General features: G+C 47.3%; 6 protein-coding genes across 6 annotated transcripts; 4 read left to right on the forward strand and 2 right to left on the reverse strand.

Moving 5' to 3' along the window:
* Positions 1–260: 260 nt before the first annotated feature.
* On the reverse strand, positions 261–1,028 carry BJ212DRAFT_1327233 (uncharacterized protein). The gene is made up of 3 exons (XM_041334626.1): positions 844–1,028; positions 600–773; positions 261–538 (listed from the first exon to the last, which is right to left on the reverse strand). The coding sequence occupies exons 1-2, from the start codon at positions 935–937 to the stop codon at positions 625–627; spliced, it is 243 nt and encodes an 80-aa protein (XP_041198002.1). The 5' UTR covers positions 938–1,028; the 3' UTR covers positions 261–538; positions 600–624.
* Positions 1,029–2,409: 1,381 nt separating this feature from the next.
* BJ212DRAFT_1327240 (uncharacterized protein) lies at positions 2,410–3,741 on the forward strand. Its single transcript, XM_041334627.1, has 8 exons — positions 2,410–2,722; positions 2,777–2,796; positions 2,861–2,889; positions 2,945–3,032; positions 3,091–3,183; positions 3,228–3,351; positions 3,428–3,511; positions 3,574–3,741. Exons 1-8 carry the CDS (start codon positions 2,509–2,511, stop codon positions 3,612–3,614), a joined length of 693 nt encoding a protein of 230 aa, XP_041198003.1. The 5' UTR covers positions 2,410–2,508; the 3' UTR covers positions 3,615–3,741.
* An 85-nt stretch (positions 3,742–3,826) lies between these two features.
* BJ212DRAFT_710013 (uncharacterized protein) lies at positions 3,827–4,965 on the forward strand. The gene is made up of 3 exons (XM_041343885.1): positions 3,827–3,984; positions 4,043–4,762; positions 4,828–4,965. The coding sequence occupies exons 1-3, from the start codon at positions 3,895–3,897 to the stop codon at positions 4,855–4,857; spliced, it is 840 nt and encodes a 279-aa protein (XP_041198004.1). The 5' UTR covers positions 3,827–3,894; the 3' UTR covers positions 4,858–4,965.
* Positions 4,966–6,289: 1,324 nt separating this feature from the next.
* On the reverse strand, positions 6,290–7,523 carry BJ212DRAFT_710010 (uncharacterized protein). The gene is made up of 2 exons (XM_041343884.1): positions 6,895–7,523; positions 6,290–6,843 (listed from the first exon to the last, which is right to left on the reverse strand). The coding sequence occupies exons 1-2, from the start codon at positions 7,297–7,299 to the stop codon at positions 6,451–6,453; spliced, it is 798 nt and encodes a 265-aa protein (XP_041198005.1). The 5' UTR covers positions 7,300–7,523; the 3' UTR covers positions 6,290–6,450.
* A 42-nt stretch (positions 7,524–7,565) lies between these two features.
* Positions 7,566–10,156, forward strand: BJ212DRAFT_1327250 (citrate synthase-like protein). The gene is made up of 14 exons (XM_041334628.1): positions 7,566–7,842; positions 7,890–8,075; positions 8,124–8,377; positions 8,427–8,529; positions 8,582–8,650; positions 8,709–8,921; positions 9,070–9,129; positions 9,180–9,264; positions 9,320–9,372; positions 9,423–9,530; positions 9,587–9,609; positions 9,663–9,736; positions 9,794–9,942; positions 9,991–10,156. Exons 1-14 carry the CDS (start codon positions 7,754–7,756, stop codon positions 10,046–10,048), a joined length of 1,524 nt encoding a protein of 507 aa, XP_041198006.1. The 5' UTR covers positions 7,566–7,753; the 3' UTR covers positions 10,049–10,156.
* Positions 10,157–11,964: 1,808 nt separating this feature from the next.
* BJ212DRAFT_1327254 (uncharacterized protein) lies at positions 11,965–13,211 on the forward strand. Its single transcript, XM_041334629.1, has 5 exons — positions 11,965–12,173; positions 12,225–12,313; positions 12,369–12,486; positions 12,539–12,615; positions 12,670–13,211. Exons 1-5 carry the CDS (start codon positions 12,078–12,080, stop codon positions 12,839–12,841), a joined length of 552 nt encoding a protein of 183 aa, XP_041198007.1. The 5' UTR covers positions 11,965–12,077; the 3' UTR covers positions 12,842–13,211.
* Positions 13,212–13,436: the final 225 nt, after the last annotated feature.

Consider the following 13,436-nt stretch of genomic DNA (forward strand, 5'->3'; position numbering starts at 1 on the left):
GCTCTAACACGTGGGCTATGACAATGTAGAGACATCCAGATCGGGTTTTGGACGACTCTGGAATGTAATCCCTCGGTGCCATAGAAAAATCGCTGCTCAAGTCAGATAGAAGCAGTGGAAACATATGGACACCCGAGTACATAGTAGTAGGGACCAAAGGAGGGACAGTGTGAACATATACAGTTACTCCACTGGTCCCCACTAGACTGTGGAAAACATCGAGAAGGTAGATTCATCACCAAATTTTGCAGCCAACTTCTCGCGCATGGTCCTTGATACTTGGATTTTGTATGGCATGTAGAAATCATTGAGAGCGTGTTGCCATGACAACTCCAGCATTGGCACCAAAAGGAAGTATTTTGTGGCGTGCAGTTGGCGTATGATAAACACGAGGTTCCGTAGTGCGCTTCCGATGTGGAAGATGATATTGCTCAACAACCAAAAGGTTCAACGTTTAGCGCAGCGTCGAAGTTTCATACTTAATATACACAGTACACCCCATTAACGAGGCTGGTATCCCGCGTACGCTATGTATGACCTTCAAGCCATAATTCAGCCCACCATCATAACGAAATAAGAATCAAGAATAACGAACTCACCTCCGTACCACAAAATCTAAATAAATCACGCAGCTTGCGCCAACTTCCGTTCTCTTCGTTCAGTAATCTCCGCGCGCTTCTGTGCAAGCATAACTGCCGCACGTTCGTCCCACTGGTACGCCCAATATCCAGCATAACCAAAAACGCCCATTGACAATGCGTGTCCCCCGAGGTCTGCTCATGACGTTAGTATCAGTATTATACCTGTGGCATAACGAACGCTATGGTGAATGAGGATACATACTCTCCATGAGATTTCTCTTCTTTATTGCAAGCTGCCCGAAACGCGCTGCAAGACCGAATAAGGAGAAACCAGCGACTGTGCCAAGGAGTGCCATCGCGTTTCTGTTTGTTTTGATGTAAATTCCACTGGGCGGGTAGAGTTCAATTGTGCGGGAGATGTCGCGAATGTCGAGCTTGTTAACCGAGCCAAATACGGACAAATAAGCTTCTCACTCATAGAATTTACCTACAGTGTTTGCCTTGCGGTTTGATATCCAGTGTCCACCAAAGTCTCAGAAACCTCTAAACTTGTGCACGGATCGTTCACCAGTTCCCGGAAGAGCTCCTCGCCGACCCTGCGATGAAATTTGCCTTGGTGTCTTCAAGATCTCCTAGCACCTATCCGAAGAACACACAGTCTACTATCTGGCCAGGCGCAATGATCCGAGTCATCCTATCCCCCATGTTTACTCTGAGTTTCGTTTTAATCTAAGGATGGTATGCTTGCACTGTGTCTTGCAGTTTGGATTGTTGTAAAGAACCTCCATGAACTGCGACGATCATCGGCAGGCGGGATTATCACAGTCACGTAGGTCACTTTGCGAGGTGTGTTCATAACGTGAATGTGGTTCTCTTTTTTCCTGCACGTGCTAGCGTTTTGGCTGTTTCTTGCTTCGAGATCAGTTATCTATCACCAACGTTCTCAGCGGTACGTCGATCTGTCGCTGACCTCTGCATGTGAATATGGTTCATTATGTCTATATTCCTTAAAAAAAATCAGATCTATCTTGGTCTTTCTTGCTCGCGCAATTGTTTTTACTGGGACCACGCCTCGTTCTTGGCGTTCGGAAATGTAACGCTAGGCTTGTTGCCAACCACGATGCAGGGACCTCTATGACTTTGATTGCTTTCCAGGGGTACGTGCATTGTCAACTAACAGCAGTGTGTGGCACGGAAGATGCTTTATGTGGTTGACCTTCGTCGGGTGTTCCGTAGGGATGGGGGGGATTTGTCTGTCGCTCCAAGTTTCATCATAGTTTTCAAATAATTTATGTCGTGATTCGATGATGTGAAGGAGAAATAGGCCTGGGCGAACCAATTACTATTAACTTGTTGTATCACTTGCTGCCCACCCACACTCATACCGAGTGGCAAGCAGAAACCACGTGCTTAGATTCGAAGGCCTCGTAACAAAGCAAGTCCCTTAGCGCCTGAATACCGGGAGTGTAGAATTCAAGTCAAATCTATTCAAGTACACGTTGTTTTCAGTCTACCTGCGTGTTTTGCGACGAGCCCTGACGTGCGCACCATATGCAGGTGGGACCTCGGGACGCGCTTCAGTTTAAATACCTCACGATTCAAATACTTGCGCATCACGTTACTAAGAGAACTATCACATATTCGACAGACTGCACGTCTAAAACGACCAGCAGGGACGACAGACAAGCGGGGTCACACTCACGCTGGGGCATTCGCGAGTCCAGAGATATGGCGTCGCGCTACTAGATGATGTTTCAAAAGTGAAGAGGGAGTCAGTTACGTGATTTACGTCTAACCTTGTCGGGACTCGGCAGGACCCGAACTAATAGGGACCAGAAAGTCAGTACTACCCATTGATTTCCCAAATTCCTAAGTCTTACTATCACTACTCCTAAATTTCTCTGTCCTACCATTAATTCACCCAACGATGTCAAATACAGACACCTCTATCTCATCTGCTCAAGCCTCGGAGATCATCGAGTCGGTATCATCACCTGGTGTCGTGCAGGATAGCCTGCGCGATGCAAACGTCAAAGTACATACGCAAGCGGAATTGTCCACCGTAGAGTCAAAGTTAGCCACCGCACGCTCGAAGAAAGACACTGGTGATGCTGCGTTCAAAGTAGGAGATGTCAAGAGTGGTGAGTGGCGCATCCTTTGCATTGTTAATTGGGTGATCCTTATATCATGTGCAGCATTGCGATCGTACCATGAGGTGAGGATATGACCAGGGACTTATATGGTGTACAGACGACCTCTAACATAGCTACTACGTGAAGACGCTTCTGTATCTTCACGGCATCGATAAGTACGGTTGCACTATATTAGCTGATGTTCATGCTTTGCGATCCTGAATCCTGCAGAAACGCGCTTAAATCGCTTGGAATGGGTGGTCCATCATCTCTGTCGGCAGTAGATCAAGCTGCTGGTGCAAAAGACGTAACGACTGAGGTACGAACACCGAGGTCTGTCGATCAATAAAAGGTAACAGGAGATCTTTGCTTGACAGGCAGATATAATTCTGGAGAAAGTATACGCAAATATGTCCGCCTGTCATATCAAACAGGAGAACTGGAAGCGGGCAGTGGATACCGCTGACAAGGTTTGTCGCTTTCCGACAAAAATCTCTCTCGCTTAATTTTGTAGGCTCTCGGCAAAAACGCTGCTAATTCCAAAGCACTTTTCCGAAAAGCAAAAGCTCTTGGAGAGCTTGGATTTTTCGAGAAAGCGGAGACGGCTCTCAACGAGATCAAGAAGGTCGCTCCCAACGGTTTGTCGTGTTTTTGATTCTATTTCGGAATATATTGTTGACCAACGAATATGTACTACTTACGACCATCATCCAGAGGCACCCATGGCTGATGCGGAACTTGCGCGTCAGAAAATGATGGATCGTGAACGGCAAAAGGTTCATGATCAGAAAATGAGAGGTAAGATGTTTTTCTCGGATACTCTTTCTCCCTGCTGACTCGGAGGTTGGTCACGACGATAGGCTGGCTTTCACGAGAGAAGAAGCAGGTTGCGAGCGAGTAAATGGTCTGGAGCGAGGAGATGTACAGCGAAAGCTGACGATACCACGTGTATATTGTAATTTTCTGAAGCAATCATGTTTTTTTACAGCCTAATTCATCCCAAAGTATACCGATCAATTATATACGATGAGAATTTGGGCGAGCATTGATTGCACAGCCACCTTTGAGACCAGCAGGATTAGTACCCAGATTCGGCACCCGTGACCCGGTAATCATGGGCATCGAAATCCTGTCGTATCTTTGCCTCACGCTGAGGCTTTTCTTACTTCAACACCATCACCATGGCGGTTGGGTTGTCGTCGCTTCCTACGGAGCTGATATGTCACATCCTACTCTTCCTTACCCCTAAGGACCTTTGTCGTTGTGCAATTGTTTGTTCTTCTCCTCTGTTCTGTATTTTCGCGGGGGCTAATTTCTGAATCATGTCAGACCTGCAAAATTGTCCGGGTTGCAGCTCAAAATTCGGTCCACATCCAATACAAGCTCGAGCTTTATGCCCAAGGCCTCAATGAGACCGATGCCATGGGTGCAGACTCTATCAGTGTTGTCAGAAAGATGTGCTCACTCAAGAGCCTGGTATCCTTGTGGCGGTCCAGTTTCCATGTCAATACCGTTTTCCAAGATGTGGTTACTTCAGACCAACATTTCCTAGAATCACAGTCCGTGAAATGTGGGACTTTGTGGGTACGGAGAACGAACAGTCTTTTGATTCGAGATTGCAAGAAAAAGACCAAACACCCTCACGTGTGGCCCGAACATGACTTGTTCAAGCAACCCAGACATCCACACGGCTTGATTATGCATTCAGTCGTCTTCGACCCACTGCAGGATCTTGTAGTCGCAGTCTCATCGCCTCCTGTGTTTAATTTGGACGATGCTCAGCAAGATCACCTCGTCTTTTGGGTCGAGTTTTGGTTGGCTTCATCCCAGCTTCCACATCCGGAGTCTGCGTGCACTTCGTTGGAGTGCAGACATCCCTATGAATTTCCTACACTTGATACCTATCTTGTTCGTATCGTGGGTAGGCCTGCAATCTGTGGGGATCGTATAGTTGTGCTCTATTGCACAAAACATCGCACTTCATGGAACAACACAGCATCCAATATGTTCATCCAAGTTATAGATTGGAGGAAAGGACATGTTGAAAGAGTAAGTCCACTCTACTCTTGAAAACTCTGCCGCTTAGCATAAGCAGCATGCTTTATGTGAACCAGGGGATGAATTACATGCAAGTTTACATCTAGTCGATAAACACACAATTGTTATCGTCAACTCAAAAGGTCATATAGTCTTGTACACATTACAAGGACTTGATGGATCACCTCGGCGTCGAATCACGTATCTCCTTCCGATTCTGAAACCCGGCCTTGATCCATCTCCAGAGTTAGCACCCACCTTGCCATACTATGTTATTTATACCTCCCCATCGTTCCACGGCGCAGCAGCTCACCCAGATCTGATGCCTAGCTATGTACCCTCCCCAGAGTCACAAATCGTGGTTTTAGAAATTCTCCCCATCTCATGGCCCGTAATAATGGTCATTGATATAGCCATGTTTGCAGAAAAGGCCATACGATCAGAGACTCCTATTGAGGTTCCGTGGTCAGACTGGGGACCTAAGTATACGTGGTGCTTTCCGCATCATCCAAGCCACCGAATCAGCGTGTTCGGTAGCAAAATGGCGTATACTCTTCCTCGAGATCACACTCCTGAACCTGGTCAAAGGGTGGAAGCACTTTCCTCCGAGGATCACTTCTACGTACACATCTGGGACTTCAATAAGCGATTTATTGCTCGCTCAGAAAATATACACGACCCCGATTCACCAGAAGTTGTGATTCGCAAGCCTGGTCGGCTTGCTCAGTCGTGCTTTGATGAAGACTTGACCTCGAACCGTCCTTACATTGCTTCTGTCTGCGCCGAGGCTTTTCCGATGCATCGCTTTGATAGGGTTTTCTTGGAACAAGATCGACTTACTTTAACAAGGGTAGGTGTTTTTTGTTATGATTTGAGATACGGTGATTTAACATGGCACAATCATAGTTACCTGCTGGCTTCGTTGATATCCAGGTTGTTTCACCCGTACCGATGGAGGTTGGCTTGGAACCAGAAAGGCGCAGGGGAAAGTTGCTATAGTACAGCATAAATGTTTCAAGGCCCTCCCAAAGGACAAACTTACGTTGTCGTTTCGGAAGAACTGTCCTTGACATGGGTAGTGTTCTTAGTTGCGACTCGAATCCACCACGATAATTCACGCATGGTCAAACTGTAGGCTCGACCTAGTTCAGTTCACATGCTGCGTCCATTCCCTCAGGCCAGTGGATGAACACACTGCGCATGGTGTCGCTCCTTCAGGTGAGCCAATGAACTTATCTCGCATAGGTACGCAACGTACTCGGAATGTGAGATTGGTCGATTTCTGAGATCCTTCCATATAAGCAACCAGGGTGTCCATAACTGCACTGTCCGTGCGTATGTAGTCTACAGCTGGGAAAATGAGCATATTGTAGTCCATCGCAGAAGCGTGTGTGCAATAAGTATTGATATAACGTAGACCATCACAAAAGCGTCCGTGTAGTTAGTAGTATCCATCTCTGAAGTGTCCGTGTAAGTAATAGCGTCCATACCACAGTCCGGCAAAACAAACAATGAAACGTCAGCACCCAAAGAAGGTTAAGATGAGACGTAGGGACAGGATGTACATGTCTGATAGGAATGTATCCTCTTGCAATGTGTCACTGTCCGGCAAGGGCCCGGTGGTAGATATCTTCATTGCGCAGTCGTTGGCACATGTGGAGAGAATGTACGGGAGACAAGACGTTGCCAAAATATGGAGGTCAAGTAGGAGGCAGCGGAATACACTCCTGACTGAAGTCGGACGAACCCAAGTCACTCCAGTTGAAGTCAACAGCCCGCGTTCGACGCGTGGCTATCTGCGCAGGAAACCCAACTCCCAAAGGCGAGCCCACTGCTCGAGGATTCCGTACAGCAGACGCCGAAATAGCTGCGCCCTGCATATCCTTAAGCTTGATGGGATACGTTGGTTGTGGGGCTGCGATGTGTAGCTGCCTAATCGCGGAGTCCCGCTTGCTTGTACAAGATGGTGGTCGACACAACTTGGCTACACCATAATTGAGACAGGGGCGGGTTTTCGAAGTTTTCATGGGTGTCCAGGTGCATACCCTTCCCGCCTTTTGGCAACTTAAACACAGTGGCTGCTCCCCGGAACACTGTACTTTGTCGTCAGAGGTACGAAAATGAGGGTGATGGTTGTTCCTCACTTTCTTTTTCTTATTGCGGCATTCATCACAGGCATGAACAACGCGAGGTTGAGCACGTTTCAATCGCACTGGCCCAGTCAGCTCGTGAAGCGGAGCATATGATCCCTCAGGAGAAACGGTTTGGCGAGCCTGCATATATAATTCCCTAGGAGACATGTTCTGCTGAGTGACGGCCAGAAAATCTCCAGCCGGTGAAGATGACGTGTTACTGTAGTACGGGCCTGCACTACTGAGAAATTGTTCAAAAAGTTGGAGTGTGACCATGAGACTCTCGTGCCAAGCTATCTCGTCAAAGATAGGATATAAATTTATCGCCTGATCAGCAGGCGCCCGAACCGGTATTGACAGGAATTCCAGTTCAGGCTGGTTGAGGGAGCAGAATGCGGGGTAAGTCCTCAGTGACATGATAACAGAAGGCAAAGCAGGGTAAGATAGGAGTCAAACTTGAGCGCTAACGCTCAGCCGCTGAGCAAGTGTGGAGCAAGCAGTGCAACTTCAAGACATTTGAACTTGGACTACACCGCAATCGTAACATCCAAGTGAAACATTTGGCAAATATAAATGCCAAATATTCCGTCCACATTATAAGCTTCCCAGAAGCATTTGCTAACATGTAACCTAGACCACATGTTGTGTTATGAGAAGAGATCATGAAATTTCACGTCCATCATGATGTTCCCGGTCCCGTGACCTAATTGTCGGACTGGCAAGCTTGTGAAATCGACTGCCTCTGTCGATGACCCGGTAAAACTAGGAACCAAACGGGATGCGAATATATAACAAGGCTGCTCGCGTCCGGTTAGTTGTTCCGCGTCACCCATCTGAGTAGCCTCCAATTGTATCCTCCTTGCAACTTCACATGGGTAAACAATTTCCTGCATCTGAGCTCAAGCGAGACGAGTCCCTCAGAATCGTAGACAACCGCACTGGGAAGGAGTACACTGTCCCGTGCGTCCCTCTTCCTCAGATTTTCAACTCCAATTGACATCATGCAGGATCACCCACAACTCGATTCCTGCGAACTTCTTCAAGGGCATTCGTGCTACTGCGGGTGCAAATGACAGACCTGAAGACGAGACAGAACGTGGTTTACGTGTTGCTGATAGAGGTTTTCTCAACACAGCCGTGATTGAGAGTCATATAACATACATTGACGGTGACAATGGGGTGTTGCGGTACAGGTACGTACGCATTCTCCTCCTGTCACTACCACTCATCAAATTGCGTAGAGGTTATCCAATTGAGCAACTCGCCGAACGCTCCAGCTTCCTTGAGGTTTCTTACCTCCTCATATATGGCGCGTTGCCTAGCGCGTCCCAATTGTCCCACTTCACCAGCGAGGTCCTCCTCCACGGGCCAATACATTCTGACGCAGAAGGATTCTTTCGCGCGTTTAGGTACGATGCTCACCCCATGTCAATGCTTACGAGTGCCTTTGCATACTTGGGAAGCTACTATGGGGAGGCAAATCCGAGTCTGCAGGGTGAGTTAGTAGACCTGGAGTATTTTCTCATTTTCGTGACATTTTGTAGGGCAAGATTTGTTCACCAAAGCTGCCAAGGGTGATCCTGCTGCACTCCAGAATATGGATAGGCAAATATTCAGGCTGATCGGCAAAGCTACCACATTAGCTGCGTGCGTACTAGTAGTAGCCCACTCATTCGTTCACTGATGATAGCATATGTAGCATGGCATACCGTATCCGCCAGGGCCGCGATTTTGTCGTGCCTCCAACAGGAATGAGCTATGCAGAGTCGTTAGTCACCATTTTACCAGTTTTTGCATCAGTGTATCTCAGACTTTTCATGCGCAAGGTTCCTCTACCAACTCGACCATCTCTCACCTACAGATCACCTATCAGAGCTTCACTCAAACAAACCACATCCTGTTCTTGTAAAGGCACTTGACATCCTGTTTATCCTCCATGCCGATCACGAGATGAACGCGAGTTCGACGACCGTACTTCAAACTGGGTCGTCGCTACCTGATCCGTTCAGCGCCGTTGCGGCAGGCTGTGCGTCACTGTAGTGAGTATTGCTCAGTGTCCTCTTGACCCCACCTCCCGAGGCTTTGTGAGATGGAGTTACCTCCAATGCATTTCTACTTGTGCTTTGCCTTCCTTTGTTCTGTCATGAGCATTCACTTCATATCAATACTGACGGACTTCTCTCCCAGTGGTCCACTCCATGGAGGTGCGAACGAAGCTGTTATTCGGATGCTCGTTTCTATTGGCAGGTCCGTTTTTGTAGTAACTATTTTTATCGTCTCCTCACATCTTTATTAAGTCCCAAGAACGTTCCTGCCTTTTTAGAAGCAGTAAAGAAGCGTCAAAAGGTGCTAAGTGGATTCGGCCACAGAGTATACAAGACTGTGCGTAGTCATTCTCCCACTGTTTGCTGTACTGATGGTTGTTGAGAATCCGCAGTCTGATCCGCGGTCATTCATCATTCGCAAGGTGGCTGATGAAGTGTTTGCTGTGTAAGCGTTTATCATTGCGGCGGGATTGTGGCATTGATATTGGGGTCAAGGACGGGCCGTGATCCATTGCTTGATACCGCGATGGCTCTGCATGATGCAGCACTGAAGGATGATTACTTCGTATCGAGGAAGTTAGCTCCGAACGTTGATTTCTGGAGGTAAAAGTTATCTTTGTCCAATTATTGACATAAACTGACCTGATCTCATCTATCAGCGGGCTGATCTACCGTGCAATGGGTAAGTGCCAGTATTGTACGAAGATGGAAAATATGTAACACAGTAACGGGCAGGCTTCCCAATGGACTTCTTCCCAGTCCTGTTCGTTGTACCCAGAGTCGTGGGCTGGGTTGCACATTGGCGGCAGGTGCGAATGCCATTCGCCTTCCATTCCACCGAATCACTGAATGTCGCTCATATGCAGATGATGCTTTCTCCATCGGGAGTCAAGATCTGGCGCCCTCGACAACTCTACCTTGGCCCGTCCACACGTGACTATGTGCCTCTAGAGGAGCGCACAGGTACTTTCCAAGTCGGTGTCGGCATGGAGCCGAGCGTCATCGAGCATTCAGGGTATGTGCGATCTTTGGTGGTGGGACAGAATACTAATTCACTGGGCAGGATGACGAAGAGGCGGAAATTGGCCGAGGCTGCTGGAAAGGTCAAGAGTAAACTCTGAGTGAGGGTGCAAGATTTGCTATTATATACCGTTGAATGCCATTGATGTCGTCCGAATGTCGAGCTTTTCCGCAAAAATTCTAAAATATCCCGGGTGTGACCTTGGGCGATAAATTTTGTCTCGCTTTCTGGAACACAGTCTAGCACCGTTGGGTGGTCAATGCGTCACAGCTTCGCATTCTGCAGGACTAGCGCCATGACCTCATGAAGGTGGGATCGCATTTTCGTAGCCAAACTAGATTCGACCGCAGTGACAGACTAGATCTGTCGAGATCAAGCTCACCTGCCAGATCTTCGCTTCAAAAGGTCATCCAAGACAAACGAAACAAAGTAACAAAAGTAATCGTATTGCTTCGAGGTGCTAATATATGCCCACATATGCACTAAAGACCGCACTATCTACTCGTCCAGAGCAAAATATAAATATATCAATTATTCCGGGAATCGAGAGAAAGCCTGCCTCAGGAGGAACTCGGCAGGCCAAACGGGACAAGTCCTTAGTTGATCTCATGAGATGTGCCAGTTCTAGTACCTGCTGCAGGCACGTCATATACAGCAGTGGCAAGGATCAGTTCTGACCATCATTGAAAAACAGCTGTGATCTCAAGTACCTGCGGCAGCTGCAAGTAATCCTGAAGTTTTCTTCCCGGTGCGTCTTGCATGCTTGCTATTGGATGCCATTAATTACTTGTCACTCCAAGCAGAAGAAGCCAAACTTTGAGGCGCTGTTTTAAAAGCTTGCATTCATCTCGTACCTCGGTCAACCTGCGGTACGCCGTGTGCTTTTTCAATTCAACACGAACATTTATCAGCCTTTCGGAATTGAGAAGGTGGTATACGAGACGATACAATATGGGCACTGTACCTGCTGAACTCCTCGCTGAACTCATTTTGTTTTTCGTCAGTAATCAGGTCGGCGTTATAGGACAGGATTGTGAGAGCATCTGTCAGAATCTCTTCTATCTCTTTGATGACTTCCTGTGGGGATGGATTATGTGGCCAGCGGAAAGGCATATTGTGGATCTGGTAGGATGAACTTCAGCGAAGCCTTGGAACGTGTTTGTATAATGGATAGATACTAAAGCGTACCTCCAACAGGTCGCATATTTCTATCCCGCGATGAATATTGATCTAGTTGTTGTTCAACGTTGAGGCATCCTCACAGAACTGCAGAATAATAACGATGTTGGTAGGCAAGGAGATAGAAGTCCCGACCAAGACCCACAGAGTCGCCTACGAAAGGGACAAGACAACATGGAGCTATTGTGGAAATCTGGACAGTTCTTAGGAGACGGGCTAGTTCTCCGAGTCTCCATGTAGTTCATGCGCTATTCCATTCAAGCCCGAGAGCCCAGTTATAGCGTCAGTAGTGACGAAGATGAGCAGTTTGATTATTTAGTTTACATGTAGTACATATGCACATGTTTGATTCACGGAGATAGTTTAGTGATTGATTGTTCTTTTTATGAGCAAGATTGAACTCACCAAACGCCTGGGCGCTTGAGCCGCCCACAGATATTGTGATTTCCATAAAGCTTGTGACACAACAGGATTTTTCATGATAGTGAGGGTGCATTGAGCCCCTAATGTATTCACAATGTGGGCTCGCACTGGCCGTTGGTTAGATCTTTGTTTATGCCGTTTTTATCCTGAAGCACTATAATACCCTAATTTCTGTTAAGAATCAGGACTGTCAGCCTCAAAAGTTTGATATCATAGACCACACAGCTCAATATCGAACAGCTATTCATCAACAGCAGTAGGGCGTTCCCGCAGAATCCTCGCTCACCTGGGTTGACTACATTTTTACATAAAGTACTTGTGTCAAGTAATGTTTCAAAGAAGTCAGTTTGACAATGACAATCGTGGTGAATGCGGCGGGGTTCTGAATGTTATTGGTTATTTGTTCGATTCCATCCGGAATCCCCACCTCTACCTTCTCCTTCTGCTTTCACCGTGTCCCACCGGCTTCCCCGTCCGCATATACCCCCGACCCTCCTTGCAAACGACACAATACGCGAATTCACAACATGTTCGCTACACTCTTTTCAGTCACTCTCTTTGCCGCACTTGCCTTCCAAGGCGTATTTGCTGATTTTACGATCGACACCCCCAGCCTCACCCAGGTAATCCATCTGATCATAAATTAGGGTGCTAACTTACCTGCGTCAAATTAGTGTGGAAGTGTTCAAATCAATTGGACGGCGTCAAGCCCTCCCTACGACCTTCTTGTAGTTCCCGCAGATGACCCCTGTGACGAGGCTCTGTGCGTTTATTTGAACCTCCTCTGGCTCATGTAATCTTACGTTCTTGGTCTGCAGTGTTGATCCTGGTCAACAAACCGGTCTTTCATATGAATGGAACGTTGCTCTCGCTTCTGGCACCGAAGTTGTCTTTTTCATCGAAGATTCCCAAGGAAATGAAGCTTGGAGTGGAACTGTGAGCGAAGTGTCTTTATTCAACGAGCAATTTTCTTTAACACAGATACTAGATGACTGTGGGAGCTAGCAGCGAGTCATCATGCCTGACCAGCACACCCCCGACCACCCCATCTCCAGCCGGCACTGCGTAAGTTTTTATGCTGACAATCGATATGCGTTAAACTAACATCTGGGTTGACAGGCTCACAAATCCTGCCACAGCTGCTAACTCCACGACGACGTCTACTACGTACTCTCCCGCTGGCGCTGCTAATGCGGGCCTTGCTCCCTCTGGCGCCTTGTCCATCCGCCCTCTCAGCGCTTTGACCTCCGTTGGTTCTGGACTTTTTGCACTTTTTGCATTAGTTCTGTAACAGCCTTGATACCCATACGGTTACGACGGATAATACCCTGCTGGCTTATTTACAATTATCCTGGTGATCACGCAAATACCTTTATCTTATACACGTCCTTCCACGCACGGAGCTGGGTTTGCTTTCTTTTCTTTTTTTATTGGTGATTTATGGTAGATGCTTGAAGTGTTGCTACTATTTCACTAGATGTGAGGAATTTCATATTCTGGTCAACTGTAATCTGGAATCAATTTTGTACCACGTTTCTACATGTGGGCCATTCGAGGTCTTGGAACTTATTCCAGGCCGAGCTGGTGTGCTCAGTGGCTTCAACAAAAATTATGTTGCAATGTAGTACATGTTTTTTCTCATCCATGATGCATGAAACTGCAGCTGCAATTAAGTTTTTCTTTTCTTTTTTTTGTGGGGTGGAACGGTATTGTTGGAAGGCAACCAAGTCAGCCCGTTGATGTACAGGGGATTCACCAGAGCCGTAGCTGAGTACAGAGTACCCCTGCAAGGAAACGTGTTGCTGTTATGACACCCACGAGTACTCTCACTGGGATTCACTAAAAGTTACACGGGCCATTACGTCATTACAGATATGTGCTAGACA

Source organism: Suillus subaureus (assembly GCF_016647635.1).
Source record: "Suillus subaureus strain MN1 chromosome Unknown BJ212scaffold_4, whole genome shotgun sequence".
In the NCBI taxonomy this organism is placed as follows: Eukaryota; Fungi; Basidiomycota; class Agaricomycetes; order Boletales; family Suillaceae; genus Suillus; species Suillus subaureus.

Coding starts and splice junctions, on each gene's coding strand:
- BJ212DRAFT_1327233 (XM_041334626.1), bottom strand. CDS start 937: ATGGCACTCCTTGGCACAGTCGCTGGTTTCTCCTTATTCGGTCTTGCA. Junction 774..843: donor GAAGAGAAATCTCATGGAGA/GTATGTATCCTC, acceptor CGTCATGAGCAG/ACCTCGGGGGACACGCATTG.
- BJ212DRAFT_1327240 (XM_041334627.1), top strand. CDS start 2,509: ATGTCAAATACAGACACCTCTATCTCATCTGCTCAAGCCTCGGAGATC. Junction 3,033..3,090: donor CAAAAGACGTAACGACTGAG/GTACGAACACCG, acceptor TTTGCTTGACAG/GCAGATATAATTCTGGAGAA. Junction 3,512..3,573: donor TCATGATCAGAAAATGAGAG/GTAAGATGTTTT, acceptor TCACGACGATAG/GCTGGCTTTCACGAGAGAAG.
- BJ212DRAFT_710013 (XM_041343885.1), top strand. CDS start 3,895: ATGGCGGTTGGGTTGTCGTCGCTTCCTACGGAGCTGATATGTCACATC. Junction 3,985..4,042: donor ACCTTTGTCGTTGTGCAATT/GTTTGTTCTTCT, acceptor GAATCATGTCAG/ACCTGCAAAATTGTCCGGGT. Junction 4,763..4,827: donor GGAAAGGACATGTTGAAAGA/GTAAGTCCACTC, acceptor TATGTGAACCAG/GGGATGAATTACATGCAAGT.
- BJ212DRAFT_710010 (XM_041343884.1), bottom strand. CDS start 7,299: ATGTCACTGAGGACTTACCCCGCATTCTGCTCCCTCAACCAGCCTGAA. Junction 6,844..6,894: donor GCCGCAATAAGAAAAAGAAA/GTGAGGAACAAC, acceptor GACAAAGTACAG/TGTTCCGGGGAGCAGCCACT.
- BJ212DRAFT_1327250 (XM_041334628.1), top strand. CDS start 7,754: ATGGGTAAACAATTTCCTGCATCTGAGCTCAAGCGAGACGAGTCCCTC. Junction 8,922..9,069: donor GCAGGCTGTGCGTCACTGTA/GTGAGTATTGCT, acceptor CTTCTCTCCCAG/TGGTCCACTCCATGGAGGTG. Junction 9,373..9,422: donor GCTGATGAAGTGTTTGCTGT/GTAAGCGTTTAT, acceptor ATTGGGGTCAAG/GACGGGCCGTGATCCATTGC.
- BJ212DRAFT_1327254 (XM_041334629.1), top strand. CDS start 12,078: ATGTTCGCTACACTCTTTTCAGTCACTCTCTTTGCCGCACTTGCCTTC. Junction 12,174..12,224: donor ACACCCCCAGCCTCACCCAG/GTAATCCATCTG, acceptor GCGTCAAATTAG/TGTGGAAGTGTTCAAATCAA. Junction 12,314..12,368: donor GACCCCTGTGACGAGGCTCT/GTGCGTTTATTT, acceptor CTTGGTCTGCAG/TGTTGATCCTGGTCAACAAA.